This window comes from Sus scrofa, chromosome 3 (assembly GCF_054392235.1).
Source record: "Sus scrofa isolate SSC_HxYL_T2T_F1_AM1 chromosome 3, Sscrofa_HxYL_maternal_Yorkshire_Landrace_v2.0, whole genome shotgun sequence".
NCBI classification, from domain to species: domain Eukaryota; kingdom Metazoa; phylum Chordata; class Mammalia; order Artiodactyla; family Suidae; genus Sus; species Sus scrofa.
In genome coordinates, this window is record NC_139385.1 from 119,719,331 (window position 1) to 119,736,613 (window position 17,283).

Below are 17,283 nucleotides of genomic sequence, written 5' to 3' on the forward strand. Positions count from 1 at the left end.
TACAGATCCAGCATTGCACAGCTAAGGCTTAGTTCAAGGCTGTGGCTCAGATCTGACCCCTGTCCCAGGAGCTCCATTTGCCATGGGGCAAAAAAAAAAAATCCTATTTTCTGAGGATCTACTATGTGCAGGTACTAGGTACTTACAAACGTTACCTCAGTGTAGTAATAAGTAACTTGCCCAAGATCCTGTATAGAATTCAAATGTCCATTTCAACAAGGGGGCACTGCAATTTAAAAAGTATAAAACTAGGCTCTCAAAGCTGAAAAAAAGAACAGCAGCCCTGACATCCAGGAGATGGCCTAGTCCCATCAATTAGGCCTTGGTATAACAAGGAACTGACCTGACATTACAACAGGCCTTCGTGTTGACTATAAACAATTTCACAGAACATCAACATTAGACAATTAGATCACTCCAAGATCATGACGGATTCTAGACAAAAACAAGACCACTCCAAAATCATGTCATATCATATCTAAACACGGACAAAAAATCAACACTGTCCAAGCCATGAACATCAAATATCCCCCGCTTTAGGCCAATGCATGCTTCCTTTTTTTTTTTTTTTTTTTTTTTTTGTCTTTTTGCCATTTCTTGGGCCTCTCCCACGACATATGGGAGGTTCCCACGCTAGGGGTCTAATTGGAGCTGTAGCTGCCAGCCTACGCCAGAGCCACAGCAACACGGGATCCAAGCTGAGTCTGCAACCTACACCACAGCTCACGGCAACACCAGATCCTTAACGCACTGAGCAAGGGCAGGGATTGAACCCTCGACCTCATGGTTCCTAGTCGGATTCGTTAACCACTGCGCCACAACGGGAACTCCCCCAATGCATGCTTCTTAACTGCAGCTTTATCCTCACTTTAGTCTCCCCTCTTTCTGGATTAGATTTAAGATACTTAATCATAATTTCTAAGAGCATCCAATCAGAACAAAATCCTACTTCCTTAAATTCTCCTCAAAATAACCTGTCACAGGAGTTCCCTAGTGGCTCAGCAGGTTAAGGATACATCATTGTTACTGCTATGGCTCTGGTTACAGCTGTGATATGGGTTCAGTCCCCAGCCCAGGGGGGAAAAAATCACCTAATACAAGCCCAAATCCTTTAAGTTCTTTCTAGCACCATTTTCCTGATACACCACTTTTTCCCACAGTGTGTGTTCTTTTGGTTACTGTAAGTAATCGATCCCACTTGTTTAGTCATCAGTGTTCCTAGCGATGATGGTTCATCAAAAGGCACTGATAAAATCCACTTAAGAACAGCAGTTAATTCTCTCCCTCTTTACTGCAACACAAAATATCCACGAAAGAACAGAAAAGATAGGTGAATAAGTATAATATGTCTATGCTATACCTAAATAGCTCTAAAATATTAGTCCCAAGAAAATCATAGATTTTGACATTTTTCTTTCTTCATTTACAATAAACCACTGAGATGTGAGTGTGCTCAAAAATGTTTTATTCTATAGGATGTCCAGCATGAAGAGTTGTTAATAATTCACAAAGCGAGAGGAAAAAAGGCTAGGTCAGGATATTTATACCTTCACTGACATTATACAGCTCAAGAGAAAGTAAAACTAGTAGAAAATTCAGGAAGCTATACTTTGCCAGAATTTAAATAACCATTACTACTGGATGGAGCACAAAGAATAAGAAAGTAGAAAAAAGACAGGAAAGGCTAAGGAAGATCCTTCTTTAATAATTTAATACGAATTTACTAACCATCCCTTAAGTGTCAGCGGGATAACTGACAATAATCTTAGGAATCTCATTACCAGGTTAACTTTATAGAGCTCAACTGTATTCTATATTAGGAAGAATATAAATTTCAATTAAAAAACAACTAAAAACAACAAGGGATAAGGTTCCCAAAAGTGGCTGCCCATTTGTCTAAGTGTAAATGTCACTAAATAGTCTTAAAGACAAATGTGAGATGTATACTGTGTATTTAATAAAAGGTAATGTTATTCTCTCAGAGAAGTATAATATTGTGTGACTGTTCATGCATCAAAACAGTTCTTCCCTTGTTCTTTTTTTCTTTTTCTTGCCTTTTAGGGCCACACCTGCAGCTTATGGACGTTCCCAGGCTAGGGGTCTAATCAGAGCTACAGCTGCTGGCCTACACCATGGCCATAGCCACAGCAACTCAGGATCCAAGCCAAGACTATGACCTCTAACCTATGACAGCTTGGGGCAATGCCAGATCCTTAACCCACTGAGAAAGGGCAAGAACCCGCTTCCTCATAGATACTAATCAGGATTGTAACCCACTGAGCCATGAATGGGAACTCCAATTCTTCCCTTGTTCTAATCATGGAAACATTTATTTTTGTTTTTTTTTTTTTGCTTTGTTTGTTTGTTTTTGTCTTTTTGCTATTTCTTTGGGCCGCTCCCACGGCATATGGAGGTTCCCAGGCTAGGGGTCGAATTGGAGCTGTAGCCACCGGCCTACGCCAGAGCCACAGCAACGCAGGATAATCATGGAAATATTTAAAGCAGAAATTAAAGCCAAGAAAATGTCTGAAATCAATTCTTTCAAAATGATGTCTAGTAGTTTTTAGGTGTAAAAGAAAGTATACCAAATCTGATACTTGTAATTTCTACTTTCTAGCTTCATCTTCTGAAAAAAAAGCAAGTAGTTTGTGTGCGTTTTAAATAAAGTGCAGGGCTGGATTACATGAAATTGTAAAATTATATGGCAATTAATTTCTTTAGAAAATCTTCTGTTTTAAAATGTAGATTGACTAGAAATAAATAGAAAGGGATTTTATTTAGACAATTTCTCTCCTTGATGGCAAATGCTGCAGCTCTATCATATCCTGGAAAACAGGCTCTCTCTCTTTCACACAACACCCTGGGTTCTTCCTGTCAAGTCCTGCATATTTGAGGTAACTGAACCACACCTAGAGAACCTGCACTACTTTATTACTCAAGAGATCCCAGGCACAAAAGTTTCCTTGTGGCACAGTGGGTTTAGGATCCGGCATTCTCACCGCAGCGGCTTGGACTGCTGCTATGGCACAGGTTCAATACCTGGTCCTGGGAACTTCTACACACTGTGGATGTGGCCAAAAAAAAAAAGAGACACAGAGAGATCCCAGACTCATCTACCTGCAGGAGCCACACAAACTCTGTTAGATCATGTTCTGATTAATCCAAAGAAATCACTATTTTTTTTTTTTTTTTTTGTCTTTTTGCTATTTCTTGGGCCGCTCCCGCGGCGTATGGAGGTTCCCAGGCTAGGGGTCTAATCGGAGCTGTAGCGGCCGGCCTACGCCAGAGCCACAGCAACGCAGGATCCGAGCCGCGTCTGCAACCTACACCACAGCTCATGGCAACGCCGGATCGTTAACCCACTGAGCAAGGGCAGGGACCGAACCCGCAACCTCATGGTTCCTAGTCGGATTCGTTAACCACTGCGCCGCGACGGGAACTCCCAAAGAAATCACTATTACAGCCTCCTCTTCTCCCCCCAGTATTCCACAGGGCCCCTGGAATTATAAAACAGAACCTATTTAGAATAAATTACGAGTCTGTTCATCCAAACTCTGTCCCTGGTTCTGCTGCTGTGAGTTCGCTCTTTAAGTTCTAGTTTCTCCATAGATACAATGGATATCACAGGTTATCATTTTCCAAAGATGTTCAACAATTAAAGAAAATACTGGAGTTCCCTTGTGCCGCAGAGGGTTGGTGATTCAGTGTTGTCACTGCTGCAACTTCAGTCACTGCTGTAACTTCAGCCACTGCTGTGGCACAGGTTTGATCCCTGGCCTGGGAACTTCCATATGCCATGGGTATGACCCCCCCCAAATTTTTTTAAATAGAGAAAATATCTACAAGTAATTTAACTCCTTGGGGAAAAAATGAAGGATATATGTACCACTGAACCACAACAGGAACTCTTGTGACATCTTTTTGTATTTAACAACATTTAAGAGAGTATTCACTTATTTTTTGTATGTATGTACATGAAAACGTACACACATTTATAGATCATATAATATTGTCTTGAACTAATTATTTCTGAAGTTAACATCTAGATACAGAGCTTTGCAAATTAACTGATAGCCAATAAACGTTTGATTTAATGAAGAGACTTCATATCGCCTTACATTAGGTAAATGGAATTTGTTGTTCTATTCTTTTCTACTCAAAATAGCTTGAATTGAGATAAATTTAGGCCTTTATAAATATTCAAAATTGATATTCAATTTTGACACTGAATCAAGTTCAAAAATAAACAGTCACCATATAAACTACATTTATAAGCCACTTTATTAAAATGAATTAATTTGGCCTTTATTATTTCAAGGCACCAAATGTTTCAGTTAACTAATATCATTACAGTCTGAAATAGCCCATTTCACCTGATGAAATAAAGTGGCCTTCAGTACATTTAGCAGCTAAGTCGTTAAGAGAAAGGGAATGCATGACATTACTAGCCCCTTAATGGTTTAGGGGCTAACCACAGAGTCAGGAAATCTTTTTAGACTGCCTATCCAATTCATTGCTATTTATTCACAAATATTTTGATGCAGTGAGAAAAAGGAGAATGAAATTCTCCCGGAATAATACTGTCAAGGGTGGTTGAGAGGCAAACAGACTTTAAATATGAACTCTTGCAACTACTAAATTAAGGCTAAAGTACAAAAATTTTCAATATGCTAAATGAAAAATGTGAGATAGAACCATGGTTTTACTACCAGTTTTACTTCACTTTTAAAGGAACATTAATATAACTAATTTGTTCCAGTTTGAACTAATTTACTTTGGTATATAATGCATCAGTTGTAGAACTAAAACTTACTGCCTGTTCTGATGTCCACTTTCGAAACTAATGTAGAAATAAAAACCTTTGAACAGAAATATTATCAACTGAAAGAGAGTGAAATATGTGGTACATAGGCTGCTGAAATAATTTACATTTAAGTATTTTATCTATTTTTTTCCCACCTCCCACTCCCTCCTGGCCAATTTACACTTAAGTATTTTAATAGGAATTAAATATAAGTGATACAGGCATATATGTGATACCCAAAGATAAGTCACCAGCATGAAACCCAAGGCCTGAATTTCACTTCAATTCTTTACCCCTAACAGGGAACTGATTTTTCTTTAAATCTAAGAGTCTAGTGTCTTTTTAACCCAGTGTTAACAAAATTTCTTTGTATCTGCAGGCATTCTAAAACAGCTTTGACTTACATTAGTAAATTTCAGAAGACTCTATTATAATAGAAAAGTGCAATAAAGCAGTGCCTCTCTAGGAAGGGATGATGGTAGTCTTCTAAATAATGGACAATGCAAATGAGAAGTTAGAGGGAAAAGATCTCAGCATAATGGAGTTGGAATGAAAAGAGGGATTTTCAAAATGTTATAAGACTCCTAACTTCATTTGTCATCTTTCATAAAAACTTCTTTCATTAGTAATTAGCATAGGTTTGGAATGACCTGCTTTAATCTTTTGAGTCTCGGTTTGTTAAGTAAAATGCTGATATTAACAGTACCTTCACCTGTGAGGATTAAACAGATTAATACAAAGCTAAGAGGACACAGTGCAAGGCACATAGAAAGACTAAAAAACGTTAGCATAAAAGAAATCTGAAGGATGCAGTATCCTTGCTTTCATTCAGTAACATAAATCTTTAAATTTTATTGTAAAATGGTATGTATAGGTTAAACCTATTCGCTCAACTTTCAATTTAGAAATTTAGAGATTACCCTGGAATACTCATTTAGATAAGATCAAACAAACCAACCTTGGGCAAAAGTTTTACTCTAAAATAGAACTTTATTGAAAAATACTTGGAAGTCATTATATTGATAAAATGACTGACACGAAACTTTTAAAAAATAGTGCAAATTCGGCTGTAATCATATGCAGCTGTTCCTTTCAAAATTAACTCACCATTTGTTCTTTTCTCCTGACACTACAGTACTCTCCTTTCACTAAAAGCCTGTAACAAGGCACAGCTTCTTAGATATCAAAACCTTTTGGAAACCTGGCTCAGAGGAAGCCACTCACTGTTTACAGGGCTGGAAAGGATTCGTTTGGTCACTCTAGGACAACTGTCACTGTCACCAGCACGTCTGGGTGTCTTATAGGGGCTGGGTCATGCAGAAGTGTAAGGACAAACTAGTGTCTGTATGAAACAAAATCTACGGCTAGGGTGCCTAAAAGGGAAGAGGGTTTTAACTGAGAATCGCAGAGGATGAGGGGCTAACCATGGGGAGGAGTCTCGCGGAGCAGCTCAATTCCGGGGGGCACTGCCGGTTCCCGCAGAAAAAGAACGCAGGTGATGCCCTCCCTCGGCGACCCCACCGCTTTATTCCCGGCGCCGCCGCCTCCTTCCCTCAACCCCCGTTACCTTTCTCGTCCTCGTCGATGCGCAGGGCAACGGAGATGTACTCGAAGGCCTGTTTGTGGAAGGCTCGTACTCGTTCGACCTCCCCGCCTGGCACCGGCGCCGGGGGCGAGGCCGAGGCCGGGGCCGGCGCAGCCCGGGAGCTCCTCTTGGCGGCCATGAGGGCGCGGGAGAAGCGCTGGCAGAGCCACACGAAGAGGAGCCCCAAGTGGAAAGCGACCAAACGCAGCAGCGCGAAGCCTAAGAACAGCGGGTAGGAGAAGTAGTACAGGTTCCGCTTATGCGGCGATTGGGGCGGAGGGGATGGCCTGGGGGCGGGGCGGGAGGAGGCCAGGCAGGGGGGCGGAGGCCTGGGAGGCACCGGGCTGCTGGGGCCGCCGGAGCCTTTCTTCTTCCCTCGTCCACCCGGAGAATTCATTCACAGCTCCCACTGCCGCCGCCGCCATAACCCGCCTTCCGCAGACCGACGGCGGTCAAGCGACGGCGGCGGCTACTGGGAGGGCAAGGGCCACAGACCCCCGCGCGCCCGCCGGTCCCAGGAGCTCTGCACCTCCGCGCGCAGCTGGACGGCCCCGCCCCTTTCTCCTCGCTAGGTCAGGAGCACAACCCCTTCTCCTCCTCCTTTGGTCGGTAGCTCCTGCCCCTCCCTTTCTCCGTCCTCTCTGCGGCTTGGTAACTCCGAGCGGCGGCCGCGCGTGCACGCGCACGCCCTCCCGTGTCTTTCTCGGCGCCTGCGCGAACGCCTCCGTCTTTGTTGACCTGAGCTCCTAGTGCGCGTGTGCGGGCCCCCGCCTCGCTATCGCTTCCCCGGGGAACTACATTTCCCAATATGCACTTCAGCCTACGTCGTCTTAAGGGACAGGTGGCCAGTCAACTTCGCTGCCCCGGGGAGCTCCTTAGCAGGGCACCTAGGACATCGACTCAGGAAATGGACCGCTGCGGCAGGGCTCTCTTGCAGAGACCTCGTTTTCTTATATTTCTTTCAACATTTTCTGCCAATCTTCCACGAAGAATGATTGATATGAGTTCCACTGCGGAAGTAATGGGTCCCAATCTGGGAATTATTATCTGAAAGGAGAGCAGTTGTAGGGATAAAAACTTAAGGTCACCGAAAACGAAGATGTTAGCTCATTGGAATCAAATCATCGGTTCCAGAGATTTAATTAAATTAGTGTATGTTTAGATACCTAATCCAAAGAATTGTTTGAGTAAAGAAATTCTTAGGTTTGGGCTGTAATCGTCCCATAGCTTACTGAGGAATCCAGACTGGGCTTTTTGTTTTTTCCCTTGCTTTTTCTTTTTTTAAACCGTTAGACGTCTCTTTCTTTGGAGAACTACTGCTTACCTCCGCTGCCTGTTTTCTAATGAGCTGCAAGCACGGAAAGCCGCCTACTATATCACAGAGGTTAATCATACTGTCCTAGAAACTGGAATCTTAGTTGGAGACACTGGGACAGAAGATCATCGTAAGAAATGAGTGCTCTCAAGAGCTGCTCTATCAGTTCATTTCATTTAGACTCCCAAAACTACCAGATTCCTGGTCTGGTCATTTACTGGGTAACCTATCTAATAACTATTCTATTTATATGATTTTTCTGCTTCTCTTGCTCCCTCTCCATCTCTCCTTCCCTCCTCTCTCTCCCTATCTTTCTCTTTTTGCTTGAGTTAGACATAATTGTTTTTGCCCAAAACTAAGGAATCCTAGTTTATAGAAAGTCTCCATTCTTTACAGTGTGGGTTTTACAAATTCTTCCAAGAATCTCCACATTCTGGCCACACTGTATCTATTTCCCACCACTACTCCCCTGCAAATAGATTCTGCAAAAGTGACCTTCCTGTTTCCTTCCTCTTGTTCCCTACCCCCTTTCCTACCTCTGTACTTACTTTCTGCCAGTTCCTTATTCTAAAATTCTTTTTTTTTTTCTTTTTGTCTTACAGTGGACATATTGCTAAGTAAACAATAGACCATTCTTTTTTTTTTTTTTTTTTGGTCCTTTTAGGGCCACACCCATGGCATATGGGCTGCCTGGGCTAGGGGTCTAATCGGAGCTGTAGCCATTGGCCTACTCCACAGGCACAGCAATGCCAGATCCGAGCCACATCTTCAGCCTACACCACAGCTCACAGCAACGCCGGATCCTTAACCCACAGAGTGAGGCCAGGGATTGAACCAGCATCCTCATGGATACTAGTGGGGTTTGTCAACTACTGAGCCATGATGGGAACTCACTGTCTTCCCTCTTCTGAACCCCATAGTATTTTTGTTGTTGTTGTATGAAATGTATTCAGTTTATATAGAGATCGTGTAAACAAGATGTACACAATCAGCCCTCCATATCCATTGTTCTGCATCCAAATTCAATTGATGGCAAATAGAAATATTTGAAAAAAAATTCCAGAAAGTTCCCAAAAGCAAAACTTTAATTTGCCACATGGCCTGCAACTATTCACATAGCGTTTATATTGTATTAGGTATTGCAAGTAATCAAGAGATGATTTAAATTATATGGTAGAGGAGTTCCCGTCGTGGTGCAGTGGTTAACGGATCCGACTAGGAACCATGAGGTCTTGGGTTCGATCCCTGCCCTTGCTCAGTGGGTTAACGATCCGGCGTTGCCGTGAGCTGTGGTGTAGGTTGCAGACACGGCTCGGATCCTGCATTGCTGTGGCTCTGGCGTAGGCCAGGGTCTGCAGCTCCGATTCGACCCCTAGCCTGGGAACCTCCATATGCCGCGGGAGCGGCCCAAAGAAATAGCAAAAAAGACCAAAAAAAAGACAAAAAAAATTATATGGTAGGATGTGTGTAGGTTATACAGAAATGTTATGGCATGGACTTGAGCATCTCTGGCTTTTTTTTTTTTTTTTTTTTTTATGGCCACATCCGTGGCATGTGAAAATTCCTGGGCCAGGGATTGAACCAGCACTGCAGCAGCAATCCAAGCCACCGTAATAATAATGCCAGATCCTTAACCCACTGTGCCACAAGACAACTCCCAAGCATCCCTGGCTTTTGGTACCAGAGGAGGTGTTTCTGGAACCTACCCTACCCTTGAAGATACTGAGGAATAGCTGTATAACATATGTAATCTAAAGAAAAATAATAACTAGCATTTCTTTTAAGAAAAATTAATACAACCAGTTCCTTGAGGCATTCTGTGAGACCCTCCCTAACCTCAAAGTCTTTCTTCCCCCCTCCAAAGGAAGGCTCGATCCTGAATTTTGTACTCATATTTTTCTTTCACTTTAGTATGTTTGCATACATTAACATATGTAAATATGTTATTATAGGTGCCTCATTTTGACCTTCTACAAATATAATCATACTACTCATACTATATGTATTCTTTGTGTGTGTGTGTGGCCGAAACTGCAGCATATGGCACTTTCCTGGGCCAGGGCTCGAATCAGAGCTGCAGCTGAGGCCTATACCATAACCATGGCAACACCAGATCCTTAACCCACAGAGTGAGACCAGAGATCAAACCCGCATCCTCACAGAGACAATGTCAGGTTCTTAACCTGATGAGCCACAACAGGATACACACCTCTCTTTTTTTTTTTTTTGGAATATGTTCTTTTTTTTTTGTCCTTTCTAGGGCCATACTCGCGGCATATGGAGGTTCCCAGGCTAGGGGTCTAATCGGAGCTATTGCTGCTGGCCTAGCCAGGGCCACAGCCACGCCAGATCGAGCCGCATCTGAGACCTACCCCACAGCTCATGGCAACACCAGATCTTATTACTCTTAAATTGGCTCACTTTCTGCACTTAGACTGATGCCTGCTTATGGTACTCATTTCATAAGTATTAACAATTTGGAAAACAGATCAAACATGGTAATTGTTATAGATATCTGTTGCTGTGTAATGAACCACTCCAAAGCTTACTGACCTAAGATAAAGGTATTGGAGTTCCCATCGTGGCTCAGTGTTTAACAAACCTGACTAGTATCCATGAGGATGAAGGTTTTATCCCTGGCTTCAGTTAGTGGGTTAAGGATCCGACGTTGCTGTGAGCTGTGGTCTAGGTTGCAGATAAGTCTGGCATCTGATGTTGCTGTGGCTGTGGTGTAGGCTGGCAGCAACAGGTCAGATTCAACCCCTAGCCTGGGAACCTCCATATGCCATGGGTGCGACCCTAAAAAACAAAACAAAACAAAGATAACAGGTATTTATTTACTCACAGTTCTGTGAGTCAGCAGTTTGGGTTGGCTTTGGCTGGGTAGTTCTTCTGCCCGGTTCATTCATGTGAATGTCTTAATCTGCTACAGACTTGACTGGGGCTGAGTGGCCTAGCTATCTTCATTCACATATCCAGATGCTGATGGTGCCTATTAGCTGGGGTATGTATCTCCAGCAGAGTTTTCCAGACTTCTTTACATAGCTTCTGGCTTCCAGGAGAGCACACATCCGACCAGTGTCCATGAGGATGCAGGTTTGATCCCTGGCCTGGATCAATGGGTTAAGGATCCAGCATTGCCATGAGCTGTGGCGTGGGTCACAGGCACAGCTGGGATCTGGTGTTCTTGTGGCTGTGGTGTAGGTCGGCAGCTCTGAGTTCAATTGGACCCCTAGCCTGAGAGCCTCCAGTGCCGAGGGTTCAGCCCTAAAAAGGAAAAAAAAAAAAAAAAGAAGAAAAAATTTAAGGTGATGACAGCAACAGTGATGATGTTGATGATGACTACCAGCTGAAATTCACTGAACACACATTTTAAGCAAGGCAGGTTAACTTGTACTGTTGCAGTTCAATCATCACTACTTGCCTTAAACATTATTGTATCCATTCTTTAAAATAAGGAATTTGGGAGTTCCCATCGTGGCTCAGAGGTTAACAAACCCAACCACCATCCATGAGGACTTTCTAGGGCCATACTCAGTGGGTTAAGGATCCGGTGTTGCCGTGAGCTGTGGTGTAGGTCGCAGACAAGGCTTGGATCTCAAATTGCTGTGGCTGTGGTGTAGACTGGCAGCTACAGCTCCAATTCGACCCCTAGCATGGGAATATCCATATGCTTCGGTTGTGGCCCTAAAAAGACTAAAAGACAAAAAAAGAAAGAAAGAAAGATCATGGTATTATGGTTCTGCCACTTACTATTTGTATGATATGGGTCAAAGTTAACTCGTCTGTAAAATGGATAAAATAAGAATTAAATTGCAAAATGAACGAAGACATCTAAAACCTCCTATATAACACCTACAATATAAGAGAGTTCAATAACTTTTTTTTGTTTTTCTTTTTCTTTTTGGGGCTGTACCTTCAGCATATGGAAGTTCCCAGGCTAGGGATTGAATTGGAGCTGTAGCTGCAGGCCTACACCATAGTCACAGCAATGCCTGATCTGAGCTGCATCTTCAACCTATGCTGCAGTTTGCAACAACACTGGATCCTTAGCCCACCGATTGAGACCAGGGATTGAACCCGAATCCTCATGGAGACAGTGTCTGTGTCCCACTGAGCCTCTACAGAAACTCCAGCTGTTACTTCTCTTTGTCTCTTATATTTACAGTGCCATTCCAGAATTCAGGCCCTTTTGCCTCAATTTTTTATTATCTCAGTCCACGTTTCTGCCTTTTGGAACTATATCCCATCAAATCCACTTTCTGAATTAACAATTTTCTTAATTTGTCTCAAGAAAAATAGTGCCTGGATGTTACCCGAGCCTTGTAATCTCTTTGAACTGAAGATCCTAACCTTCTCAGCTATTTAACCCACAGTGTGACAGCCTCCCAGTTTTGAGACGGCAAAAACTTGCAAGACTACTTAATCTTAAATGGAATCTGGGCCAGTTTCACCAGGACAAAAAGGAGGAGCTGGGTACTGTCCCAACTAATCCAGGACATTTGGTAATTTTATCACTTTAACCCATTAATTTATTTAGAAAGTAACTACCACTAAACAGTTTTATGTGTGTATATATAGTATATGTATTTTTTAGCTCTCAGAAGTCTCTAAGGAACTATCTAAACCTTCCATTTATTTATTTATTTATTTATTTATTTATGCCTTTTCTAGGGCCATTCCTGCAGCATGTGGAGATTCCCAGGCTAGGGGTGTAATTGGAGCTGTAGCCACCAGCCTACACCAGGGCCACAGCAACATGGGATCCGAGTGGCGTCTATGACCTACACCACAGCTCACGGCAATGCCGGATCCTTAACCCACTGAGCAAGGCCAGGGATCGAACCTGCAACCTCATGGTTCTTAGTCGGATTCCTTAACCACTGAGCCACGACAGGACCTCCATCCTTGGCCTTGCTCAGTATGTTTGGGCATCCAGCATTACTGTGGGCTATGGTATGGGTCGCACACACAGCTCAGCTCCCTCGTTGCTGTGGCTGTTGTGCGGGCTGGCAGCTGCAGCTCCAATTCAGTCCCTAGCCTGGGAACTTTTATATGCCACTGTGGATGCAACCCTAAAAAAAACAAAAAAAAACCAAAAAAAGTGCACTTAGACCTAATAATGAGCCACTCTCATTATTTACAGAAAGTTTTATACTAGTGTAGGGAAGTGTTTATTGTTCAAATTCCTAGACACCAGCCAGTTTTGCAAGCAGGCCTTTCTAAGGCTAGCAGTTTCCAGCCTGCTGTGTTAACTTTTTTCTGCATATGCCCCATAAATGCTTGGGTAGAGGAAAGTGTGAACTGGAGGAATTTTCTTTTAATGCTAATGGTGTTGGTCTTTCTCCTTCTGACTTACTTCACTTAGTATGAGAGTCTCTAGTTCCAACCATGTTGCATTGCTGTGACTGTGGTGGAGGCCGGCAGCTGCAGCTCCTCTTGGACCCCTAGCCTTGGAACTTCCACATGCTGAGGGTGTGGCCCTAAAAAAAAAAAAATTTTACATGAAGAGAAATGGTTTCAATATAAGTTAACATGGAATGGCTCTGGGTATCTGAAAATTAAAAGAATCGAAGTAATACGGTGTATCTATTCATAAGTTACAACCTATTTATAAACATAAATTTAAGCACTGATAGTCATTTGGATTGTATAAAGAAGACATAAAATTTAAAATTAACACTTTTAGGAGTTCCCTTTGTGGCTCAGTGGTTAAGGAACCCGACTAGGATCCATGAGGATGCAGGTTCCATCCCTGGCCTTGATCATTGGGTTAGGGATCTGGTGTTGCCATGAGCTGTGGTGTAGGTTGAAGAGCTGGCTGGGATCCCGCATTGCTGTGGCTGTGGCATAGGCCAGCAGCTACAGCTCTGGTTCAGTCTTTAGTCTGGGAACTTCCATGTGCTGTGGGTGAGGCCCTAAAATAAATAAGTAAATAAATAAATAAATAGAAAATCATTTAGTAATGTAGCCCCTCATGAGAAATGGCTAAAGTAATTGACAATTTGGAAATGGGAAATGATATTAAAGTTAGCCTTTTCCTTCATTTTATTATTCTCATTGCTCAGCCAAGTGTATCATAAAAGTCAAGAATATAGTGTATCCATGTCTTTGAAAAGCCCATTTGGTATGTTCCTTGGTACACTAACATTTCTGAGATGGGGATGGGGGTAAGGACGCCTGGGCATTGAGTTTTGTAGTGAAGACTGGGGAACTATTTTGGGCAACAAAAGATACTTCCTTGGAAAGCAATTTACCAAATTCGGAAAATATAGTTCTAGGTCTTGTGAGGTAGTTGATGTCCCTCCACAATAACTGTGTTCATAAGGTTCATTTACACTCAGTATCCTTTGTATTTTTCTGCGTGCGCGCACACACACACACACACACACACACACACACACGCACATCATCTTTTTTTTTTCCTTTTCAGGCCACATATTGAAGTTCCCAGACTAGGGGTCAAATTGGAACCGCAGCCACTGGCCTACATCACAGCCATAGCAACGCTGGATTCAAGCCACATCTTCGAACTACACACACTGCATCTTGAGGCAAGACTGGATCCTTAACTTACTGAGTAAGGCAGGGTATAGAACCTGAATCCTCATGGATACCAATCGGGTTCTTAACTTGCTGAGCCACAACAGGAACTCCCTGGATCATGTTATTTCTCTGAGCACTTTCTTTCTTACAAATTATTCTTATTCTTATTATTATTTTGTCTTTCATCTTTTTAGGGCCGCACCCATGGTATATGGAGGTTCCCAGGCTAAGGGTCAAATCAGAGCTGTAGCTGCTGGCCTGTGCCACAGCCACAGCAAAGTCTTTCCTACAAATTATTTAAAAGAAAAAAAAAAAAAAAAAAAGGAGTTCCCGTCGTGGCGCAGTGGTTAACGAATCCGACTAGGAACCATGAGGTTGCGGGTTCGATCCCTGCCCTTGCTCAGTGGGTTAACGATCCGGCGTTGCCGTGAGCTGTGGTGTAGGTTGCAGGCGCGGCTCGGATCCCGCGTTGCTGTGGCTCTGGTGTAGGCCGGTGGCTACAGCTCCGATTCAACCCCTAGCCTGGGAACCTCCATATGCCGCGGGAGCGGCCCAAGAAATAGCAACAACAACAACAACAACAAAAGACAAAAAAAAAAAAACCCGGACAGAAACTACAACAACAATGTAGAACAACATTTTACGGATTTTTAAATTTTTATTTACTTATTTATTCTTTTAGGGTTGCACTCAGAGGATATGGAAGTTCCCAGGTTAGGGATTGAATTGGAGCTGCAGCTGTCAGCCTATGCCACAGCCACAACCATGCAGGATCTGAGTCACCTTTGTCACCTACACTACAGGTCATGGCAATGTTGGATCCGTAACCCACTGAGCAAGGCCATGGATTGAACCTGCATCCTCATGGATTGCTTTCCTTACCCACCATGGGAACTTCCTGGAAATTTCATTTTTTAAATTTTTATTAAAGTATAGCTGATGTACAATGTTGTGCCAATTTTTACTGTACAGCAAAATGACCCAGCCTTTCATGTATATATTCTTTTCTTATATTATCTCCCATCATGCTCTGTCCCAAGAGACTGGAAATAGTTCCTTTGCTATACAGTAGGATTTCATTGCTTATTTATTCTAAATAGAACAATATTTTAGTAATGAACTTCTTGGATGTAGGTAAAACAGAATGTTTCACTTACATTTATATAACATCACTTTACAAAGTGGTTTCATCTATTTTATCTCATTTGATTCTATGAAGAATTGTTAGGTTCAGAAGAGGTACTTATACACGGCAAACAAGTATAGGAACCAGGTTTTAATATTTATCTAATTCCAAATATAGTCTTTCTTTACTACAAATGCTGTATTATTCCTAAATAGGTACTGCCTGTCTAAAAATGTTGATGTCTTACAAATGGAATTTGCATCACATCTGTAAAAAGAGAGTGAAGTAGCTGTTCTTTATTCTTCTACATTCTAGAACTAGAATTTTATAACTACTATCTCCCTTAAACTTCAAGAAAGAAAGGAAGGTTGGAGACTAGCACTCTGGTGCTTTTCCTATAAATTTCTTTCTTTTGAAAAAATATTTATCAACTATAAGAAACAAATACACAAAGATGAATATAATAAGATGTTGTCTTTGAAGAACTCAAAAATCTGTGTTTAATGGTAAACAAAATGTAAGGCAGGATGAAGTACCTAACAAAGACATAATGGAAGCAGATGAGAGGAGTCCCCAACGAAGTTTGGTACTGCAAGTCCAAACAAGAGTTCAATGTTGGAGTTCTCATCATCACTCAGCTTGGATTCAGCGTTGCCGTGGCTCTGGTGTAGGCTGATTGGGCCCCTAGCCTGGGAACCTCCATATGCTGGGGGGGGGGACCTAAAGAGACACCCCCCCCCAAAAAAGAGTTCAATGTTGTTCTCATTCTTTTAATTTTCTTTTAATTTGTCACACTCTCCATATTGCAAATTTCTGTTTTAATGATGGGCCATCCTCTTTAGAATTTTAAATTTCGTATCAAACCAGCTTTTTGCAGTATTTTGAATGTGTTATTTCGTATACTTTCTTGCTATTTCAATTTCCAGCAGTTATTTATTTTTATTTTTACTGTTTGCCCTGCTCTCTGCTGCCATGGCCTGTTCTCTGAATGTTTCAATTAATATGTTGTAAATGTAAAAACTTGAGTGAAGCTTTTTCTGTAAACCACACTAATAACTTTTCTCTAGATTGAGAGAAACCTGGCCTATAGTTAATTTTTCTGTGCTATTTCCTTCAGCAATCATTTTCATATTCTGTCCTTTTCCCAGTAGTATCAGTTACTTAATTGAAATCCAATTTTGAATATGAATCAATTAAATATATGCTGTGTAAATATGATGTACCAGGCACTATGTGAAGCATAAAGATATATAAAATAAGATCCCTATCCTAAATTTTTCTTCTTGTTTTGTTTTTTGTTGTTTATTTATTTTAATTTGGAAGGTTTTTTGTTTGTTTTTTTAATGGCCACACCCATGGCATATGGAAGTTCCTGGGCTATGGATGCAATCCAAGCCACAGCTGTGACCTATGTTGCAGCTGCAGCAACACTGTATCCTTTAACACTGTATCCACTGTGCTGGGCCTAGGGTTGAACTTGTGCCTTTTTTTTTTTGTTCTAAGGGCTGCGTCTGGGGCATATGGAGGTTCCCAGGGTAGAGGTTGAATCTGAGCTGCAGCTGGAGCCTATGCCAAAGCCACAGCAACGTGGGATCCTTAATCTACTGAGTGAGGCCAGGGATGGAACCCACATCCTCATGGATACTATCTGGGTTCATTACCACTGAGCCACAAAGGGAACTCCCTGGCAGTTTTTATTGAGTGCTTACTAAGTATTGGGAGATATCTATATATAACAATGTACATAACTGGAGTTCCCGTCGTGGCGCAGTGGTTAACGAATCCGACTAGGAACCATGAAGTTGCGGGTTCGGTCCCTGCCCTTGCTCAGTGGGTTAACGATCTGGCGTTGCCGTGAGCTGCGGTGTAGGTTGCAGACACCGCTCGGATCTAGCGTTGTTGTGGCT

At 42.2% G+C, this 17,283-nt stretch overlaps 1 protein-coding gene across 1 annotated transcript in view; it reads right to left on the reverse strand.

Annotated features, from left to right (window-relative positions):
* SPAST (spastin) overlaps positions 1-6,779 on the reverse strand; it is a 66,401-nt gene extending 59,622 nt beyond the window's left edge. Inside the window, 1 exon segment of the mRNA NM_213749.1 lies at positions 6,372-6,779. Coding sequence (NP_998914.1) covers positions 6,372-6,528 — 157 coding nt within the window. The 5' untranslated portion in view covers positions 6,529-6,779.
* Between the last annotated feature and the right edge of the window lie 10,504 nt (positions 6,780-17,283).